Source organism: Cyanistes caeruleus, chromosome 4 (genome assembly GCF_971803275.1).
Source record: "Cyanistes caeruleus chromosome 4, bCyaCae1.hap1.1, whole genome shotgun sequence".
Classification (NCBI taxonomy): domain Eukaryota; kingdom Metazoa; phylum Chordata; class Aves; order Passeriformes; family Paridae; genus Cyanistes; species Cyanistes caeruleus.
This window is the reverse complement of record NC_141704.1, coordinates 412,748-421,103: the sequence shown is the minus strand read 5'-3', so window position 1 is coordinate 421,103 and position 8,356 is coordinate 412,748. Positions and strand designations below refer to the sequence as shown.

Below are 8,356 nucleotides of genomic sequence, written 5' to 3'. Positions count from 1 at the left end.
GAGCCCCCCCCGGTCACATCCTGACCCCCAGAGCCCCCCCCGGTCACATCCTGACCCCCAGAGCCCCCCAGAGCCCCCCCCGGTCACATCCTGACCCCCAGAGCCCCCCAGAGCCCCCCCCGGTCACATCCTGACCCCCAGAGCCCCCCAGAGCCCCCCCTGTCACATCCCCCAGAGCCCCCCCGGTCACATCCTGACCCCCAGAGCCCCCTCCCCGGTCCGGAGCCCCCCCCGCGCCCCCAGAGCCTCGTGTGGGGCAGGTGAGGGTGGCCGGGTGGGGACAGGGACAGGGGGACAGAGGGACAGGGACAGGGGGACAGGGGGACAGGGCCCCCCCGCCCTCCCCCCCCTTTAATTACGATCGGTTCCCGGCGTTAATTATCGATCCTGCCGCTCCATGTTAATTGGCTTGGGATTCAATTAGCGCTGCCCCCTGCAGCCCCCCCCCCCCAGCATCGACCCGCGGGGACAGCGGGGACAGCGCGGGGGGGTCGGGGTGACCCTGGGGCGGGGGGAGGGGAAGCGGGGGGCTCGGGGGGGGACGCTGCCCCCCCCCAGGTCCTTTCGGGGTTCAGGGAGAGGGGTCCAGGTTTGGGGTCCAGGTTTGGGAGCCAGAGTTGAGGTTCAGGAGCCACTTTGGGACCCAGCTCTGGGGGTGGGGGTCCAAGGGCAGGGGCTGTTTTGGGGTCCCAGGGCGGGGGTCCCCGACTGGGACCCGGGTTTGGGGTCCAAGTCCAGGTTCCAGGGTTGGGGTCCCGATTTGGGGGTCCCACTTTGCCCCGGGGGGATTTGGCTGCTGTTCCTGTTCCCATCCCCCTCCACGCCCCCCCAGCAGCCAGGACAGGGTGGGGGTCCCAGGGCTGCACCCCCAGAGAGAACCCCCCCCCACAGAGCGGGGGTCCCAGGCTCGTTCCGAGGGGTGGGGGGCGCTGACCCAGCACAGAGGGGACCCCAAAACACCAGGACGCTTCTCTACGTTTATTGGGCCTCTGCAGCTTTAAATACAGGCCAGGGTTTGGGGGGGCCGGGGGGGGGGCAAGGCAGGGCGGGGGGGCTGAGGGCGCCCCTCCCCCCCCAGCACCCCCAGGGCTCGGAGCCGCCCCCCGGCCGCCCCCCCATGGGCCGGGGGGTTTTGGGGTGCCCCCAGGGCCCCCCCGGCCCCTCAGCGGCTGTAGCCGAACTCGTCGGCGTCGTCTGCGCGGAAATCGCCGTAACGCCACAGGTTCAGCTGGGGGGGACACGGGGGGGTCAGGGGGCTCCCCCAAATGGGGGGGGCTGCAGCTGGCACCACCCCGGGGTCGGGGGTGCCACATCCAGCCCCTGGCCCAGGGGTCCCCCCGGATTTGGGGTCCCCCCGACTCACCCGGGCGCTCTTGGCCGCCTCCTGCGCGTTCAGGTACTCGGTGATCTGGGGGGGCAGTCCTGGGGTGACCCCGGGCCCCTCCCCACGGGACCCCCCGGGGATGGGACCCCCCCTCCTTCTGTGGCTCCCACTGCCCACAGGGGTCCCCACGGGGGGGTTGGGGGGGGGGTGACAGCCCCAGGGGGGACCCGGGGGTCTGGGGGGGTGGGCAGCATGGGGGGTGGGGGACCCCATCCCCCCAGTGGGGCAGTGGCTGGGCTGGGATCGATCAGCGCTGGTGGGGTGGGGGCACAGGGACCCCCCAGAACCCACCTGACTCCCCCTGACACCCCCAGCACCCCCCAGAACCCACCCGACACCCCCGACAGTCCCCCCACCCCTCCAAGCACCCATATAAGGATCCCCAAAAACCAGCCCAACATCCCAGCACCCACCTAGAGCCTCCAGCCCCTCCAAACTCCCCCTAAGCCCCCACCCAGCACCCCCAGAACAACCCCCAGCACCCACCCAGCACCCCCAGAACAACCCCCAGCACCCACCCAGCACCCCCAGAACAACCCCCAGCACCCACCCAGCACCCCCAGAACAACCCCCAGCACACCCAGCACCCCCAGAACACCCTCCCAGCCCCCCCCGAGCCCCCCCAGCCCCCCCAGAACAACCCCCAGCCCCCCATCACCCACCCAGCACCCCCAGAACAACCCCCAGCACACCCAGCACCCCCCGAGCCCCCCCAGAACAACCCCCAGCACCCACCCAGCACCCCCAGAACAACCCCCAGCACCCACCCAGCCCCCCCAGAACACCCTCCCAGCCCCCCCCGAGCCCCCCCAGCCCCCCCAGAACAACCCCCAGTGCCCACCCAGCACCCCCAGAACACCCCCCCAGCCCCCCCGAGCCCCCCCAGCCCCCCAGCACCCACCACTTTCTGGAACTGCCTCTCCTTGCGGGGCTCCACCATCACCAGCCCCTCCTTGACGAGCCCCAGCCCCACGTCGCTCTTGGAGTCTGCGAACTGCAGGGTGACGTGGGGACAGCCGGGCCCCAGGTGCTCCACGTTGAGCAGGCACTGCGTGTTCTGGATGTCCCTCACCACGCTGTCCACCGCGTCCGCCCGCGCCTCCTCCTGCGGCCGCGCCCGTCACCGACCCCGCGGGGACCCCGCGGGGCCGCCCCGCACCCCACTGACACCCCCCGGCCTTCGGGGACCCCCCCATGACTGTTGGGGACCCCCGAACCCTCAGAGGTCCCCTGTGGCCTTCAGGAACCCCCCCCAGACCCCAGGGACCCCCCCACTGGGTGTTTTGGGGACTCCACAACCGTGGGCTTGGGGTTCCCCTGGGATTGGGGTTCGGGGTTGGGGTTTTGGGGTTCAGGGCACGCACTGGGGACCTGGGGTTGGTGTTCGGGGTCAGGAGACACATTTGGGTTCCAGGTTAAACGTTCCCAATCGGGACCAAGTTTGGGGAGACGCTTTGGGGTCCAACCCCTGATCCCAGGGTTGGGGTCCAGAGGTGGGACCTGGGGCAGGGGTGTGGGACTGGACCCACGGGTGGGACATGGGGTGGAGGTCCAAGGTGACAGAGGGGTCACAGAGGGGCTCAGGGCTGGGGCTGAGGTGTGGGGGCACAGTGGGACCCCCGGTACTCACGTCCTGCGGCACCTGGATGAAGGCGAAGGTGTACTCGGTGGCTTGGGGCGGCAGCACCCGCGGCGAGAACGCCGGGGGCAGCGGGGCCAGGCGGCTCGGGGGCAACGTCTCCTTCTGCAGGGACACCACCGGGGACATCACTGAGGGGTCACAGCGTGAGGGACACCAGGGACACCAAGGGGAGGGATGGAGGGACAGATGATGGACGATGGATGATGGATGATGGACGGATGGATGGATGGATGGATGGATGATGGATGATGGATGGATGGATGGATGGATGGATGGATGGATGGATGATGGATGGATGGATGGATGGATGGATGATGGATGGATGATGGATGGATGATGGATGGATGATGGATGGATGATGGATGATGGATGATGGATGGATGGATGGATGGATGGATGATGGATGGATGGATGGATGATGGATGGATGGATGATGGATGGATGATGGATGGATGGATGGATGGATGGATGGATGGATGATGGATGGATGGATGGATGGATGGATGGATGATGGATGATGGATGGATGATGGATGGATGATGGATGGATGATGGATGGATGATGGATGATGGATGATGGATGGATGGATGGATGATGGATGGATGGATGATGGATGGATGATGGATGGATGATGGATGGACGGATGATGGATGATGGATGGATGATGGATGGATGGATGGATGATGGATGGATGGATGGATGGATGGATGATGGATGGATGGATGGATGGATGGATGATGGATGGATGGATGGATGATGGATGGATGATGGATGGATGGATGATGGATGGATGATGGATGATGGATGGATGGATGGATGGATGGATGATGGATGGATGATGGATGGATGGATGATGGATGGATGATGGATGATGGATGATGGATGGATGATGGATGATGGATGATGGATGGATGGATGGATGGATGATGGATGGATGGATGGATGGATGGATGATGGATGGATGGATGGATGGATGGATGGATGATGGATGGATGGATGATGGATGGATGGATGGATGGATGGATGATGGATGGATGGATGGATGATGGATGGATGATGGATGGATGGATGGATGGATGGATGGATGATGGATGGATGGATGGATGGATGGATGGATGATGGATGGATGATGGATGGATGGATGGATGGATGATGGATGGATGGATGATGGATGGATGGATGGATGATGGATGGATGGATGGATGATGGATGGATGATGGATGGATGATGGATGGATGATGGATGATGGATGGATGGATGATGGATGGATGGATGATGGATGGATGGATGGATGATGGATGGATGGATGGATGATGGATGGATGATGGATGGATGATGGATGGATGATGGATGATGGATGGATGGATGGATGGATGATGGATGGATGATGGATGATGGATGGATGGATGATGGATGGATGATGGATGATGGATGGATGGATGGATGATGGATGGATGGATGGATGATGGATGGATGGATGGATGGATGGATGATGGATGGATGATGGATGGATGGATGATGGATGGATGGATGGATGATGGATGGATGATGGATGATGGATGGATGGATGGATGATGGATGGATGGATGGATGGATGGATGATGGATGGATGATGGATGGATGGATGATGGATGGATGGATGGATGATGGATGATGGATGATGGATGGATGGATGGATGGATGATGGATGGATGATGGATGGATGGATGGAGGATGGATGATGGATGATGGATGGATGGATGGATGATGGATGGATGGATGGATGGATGATGGATGGATGGATGATGGATGGATGGATGATGGATGGATGGATGGATGGATGGATGATGGATGGATGGATGATGGATGGATGGATGATGGATGGATGATGGATGGATAGATGATGGATGGATGGATGGATGGATGGATGATGGATGATGGATGGATGGATGATGGATGGATGGATGGATGGATGATGGATGGATGATGGATGGATGATGGATGGATGGATGATGGATGGATGATGGATGATGGATGGATGATGGATGATGGATGGATGATGGATGGATGATGGATGGATGATGGATGATGGATGGATGATGGATGGATGGATGATGGATGGATGGATGGATGGATGGATGGATGGATGGATGATGGATGGATGGATGATGGATGGATGGATGATGGATGGATGATGGATGGATAGATGATGGATGGATGGATGGATGGATGGATGATGGATGATGGATGGATGGATGATGGATGGATGGATGATGGATGGATGGATGGATGGATGGATGATGGATGGATGGATGATGCATGGATGGATGATGGATGGATGGATGGATGATGGATGGATGGATGATGGATGGATGGATGGATGGATGATGGATGGATGATGGATGGATGGATGATGGATGGATGGATGGATGATGGATGGATGATGGATGGATGATGGATGGATGGATGGATGATGGATGATGGATGGATGGATGATGGATGGATGATGGATGGATGATGGATGATGGATGGATGATGGATGATGGATGGATGATGGATGATGGATGATGGATGGATGATGGATGGATGGATGATGGATGGATGGATGATGGATGGATGGATGGATGGATGGATGATGGATGGATGGATGGATGGATGATGGATGGATGGATGGATGATGGATGGATGATGGATGATGGATGGATGGATGATGGATGATGGATGGATGGATGATGGATGATGGATGGATGGATGGATGGATGGATGATGGATGGATGATGGATGGATGATGGATGGATGGATGATGGATGGATGGATGGATGGATGGATGGATGGATGATGGATGATGGATGGATGGATGGATGGATGGATGATGGATGATGGATGGATGATGGATGGATGGATGATGGATGGATGGATGGATGGATGGATGATGGATGGATGGATGGATGGATGATGGATGGATGGATGGATGGATGGATGATGGATGGATGGATCCATGGATGGATGATGGATGATGGATGGATGGATCCATGGATGGATGATGGATGATGGATGGATGGATCCATGGATGGATAGATGGATCCATGGACAGAGGGATCCATGGAAGGCAGGCTGTTTTCCCCCCCCGTTTCCCGGTGCCACTCACGTTGCCGTAGTCAATGTAGAAGATGTGCACTTTCCCACCCGACTCCACCTTCTCCACGCGGGCGCGGTACCTGCAGGGTGTGATTTGGGGTTTGGTGCTCAGCCCACGCCCCGCTGCTGCCCTGGCCCAGCCCCGTGCCCTCCTCACCATTCCCCGTCGACAAACTTGGCGATGCAGAAGTCGCCGCGGCGCGGGGCGAAGGAGCCCTCCACGGGCGGGTGGGTGCCCACCTCGGCGCGCATGTTCTCCATCAGCTTCTCCAGCTGGGCGCCTGCGGGGTCCCGATCCCCGATAAACCCCCGGTCCCGTCCCAAAGCTGACCCCAGCCCCGCTCCCCAGTGCGGCCCTGGAGCCTGAACCCCAACGACGACTCCAGGGGTAAATCCCAAACCTGGAGCTCAGCCCCTGCCGCAAGACCCAAACCTCTGGACCCCAAAATGGATCCCACCCATGGACCCCCACCCTGGGGGGAGGAGAGGTGACCCCCCCGGACATCCAGGTTTGGGCGTTACCCACCAAAGCCACAAACCCTCATCCCGTCCCGCTGGCCCCCGCCGTGCCGGGTCTGGGGGGGCCCAGGTGTCCCCCCGTACCCGTCTCCACGTCCTGCACGTAGAAGTGGAGGTCGTCGGTGATCTCGGTGACAAACACGGGTTTGTAGTTGGCCGCGCGCTCCTTCTCCTCCAGCACCGGCACCACCTCTTCCACCGGCGTCTCCTCGTAGTGGGACCACACCTGGGGGGACACGGGCGTGGGGACCCCGGCCACGCTCCAGGGGACGGCAGTGGGAGCGTGGGGGGCTGCAGCCGGCACTGGGAACATCCCCAGGCCTCAGCTGGGGCGGTCGTGTGCCTTGGGTGGGACATCCCTGGGCTGGGACATCCCTGAGGTGGGACGTCTCTTGGCATGGGGACACCTCTGGGGTGGGATGTCTCTTGGCACGGGGACGCCCCTCAGAGTGGGGACATCTCTCAGGGTGGAGACTCCCCCTGGAGCGAGGCCACCTCTTGACACGGGACATCCTTTGGTGGGCACACGTGGTGTGGTGGGGCCATCTCCAGGGATGGGGCCACGTCTCTGGGGTGGTGACAGTGCTGGGCCGGGTCCCCTGATGTCCCCTCACCTTCTCCTTCCTCTGCTTGGCCGCGTCCTGGGCCGCCAGCAGCGCCTTGCAGTAGGGGCTGCGCTCGGCCGTGAAGTGGACGCGGGACAGCGCCTGCTCCACCAGCGCCACCGACAGGTTCACGCCCTCGATGTGCAGCCACCCGATGAAATTCCCGGCCTTGTCCATGCTCTCCACCTCCACCTCCACCTGTGGGACCCCGGGAGCCGCAGCAGCCGTCAGTGCCCGTCCCACCCCAGCCTGCCCCAACTGCCCGGGGGGGACCCCAGAGCCACCTCCCGGCACCCAGACACCCCCAAAGTGTTCCTGAGGGGGGGACAAGGGACACGGGGACCCAACCACAGGGTACAGGTGGCCACCAGGTCCTGCCACATCCCCTATCCCAGTCCATCCTGAGATCACATCCTGTGATCACACCTGGGGATCACATCCTGATATCACACCCTGGGATCACATCCTGATATCACACCCTGGGATCACACCCAGGGATCATCCTGGGATCACATCCTGATATCACACCCTGGGATCACACCCAGGGATCATCCTGGGATCACATCCTGATATCACACCCTGGGATCACACCCAGGGATCATCCTGGGATCACATCCTGATATCACACCCTGGGATCACATCCTGGGATCACATCCCGGGATCACCCCCTGGGATCACCCCCTGGGATCACATCCTGGGATCACACCCTGGGATCATCCTGGGATCACACCCAGGGATCACATCCTGGGATCACACCCTGGGATCACATCCTGATATCACACCCTGGGATCATCCAGGGATCACCCCCTGGGATCACACCCTGGGATCACATCCTGGGATCACATCCTGATATCACACCCTGGGTTCACACCCTGGGATCATCCTGGGATCACATCCCTGTCCCACCCCTGAGCCCCCCTGTCCCACCACAACCGCTCCCGCTGCTCCCCAAAGCCTGCAGGTGTCCCCCTGTCCTTGTACTGCACCGGACACGGCTCCAGTATGGACATCATGGCACCAGACTGGACATGGCACCAGTATGGACATCATGGCACCAGTATGGACATCATGGCACCAGTATGGCCACGG

General features: G+C 60.9%; 1 protein-coding gene across 1 annotated transcript in view; it reads right to left on the bottom strand.

Annotated features, from left to right (window-relative positions):
* Positions 1-963: 963 nt before the first annotated feature.
* SND1 (staphylococcal nuclease and tudor domain containing 1) overlaps positions 964-8,356 on the bottom strand; it is a 94,973-nt gene continuing 87,580 nt past the window's right edge. Inside the window, exons 17-24 of the mRNA XM_086886225.1 lie at positions 7,277-7,465; positions 6,747-6,888; positions 6,301-6,424; positions 6,154-6,223; positions 3,015-3,128; positions 2,286-2,489; positions 1,364-1,408; positions 964-1,228 (exon numbers count right to left, since the gene is read on the bottom strand). Coding sequence (XP_086742351.1) covers positions 1,163-1,228; positions 1,364-1,408; positions 2,286-2,489; positions 3,015-3,128; positions 6,154-6,223; positions 6,301-6,424; positions 6,747-6,888; positions 7,277-7,465 — 954 coding nt within the window. The 3' untranslated portion in view covers positions 964-1,162. The remainder of the gene's footprint in view (positions 1,229-1,363; positions 1,409-2,285; positions 2,490-3,014; positions 3,129-6,153; positions 6,224-6,300; positions 6,425-6,746; positions 6,889-7,276; positions 7,466-8,356) is intronic.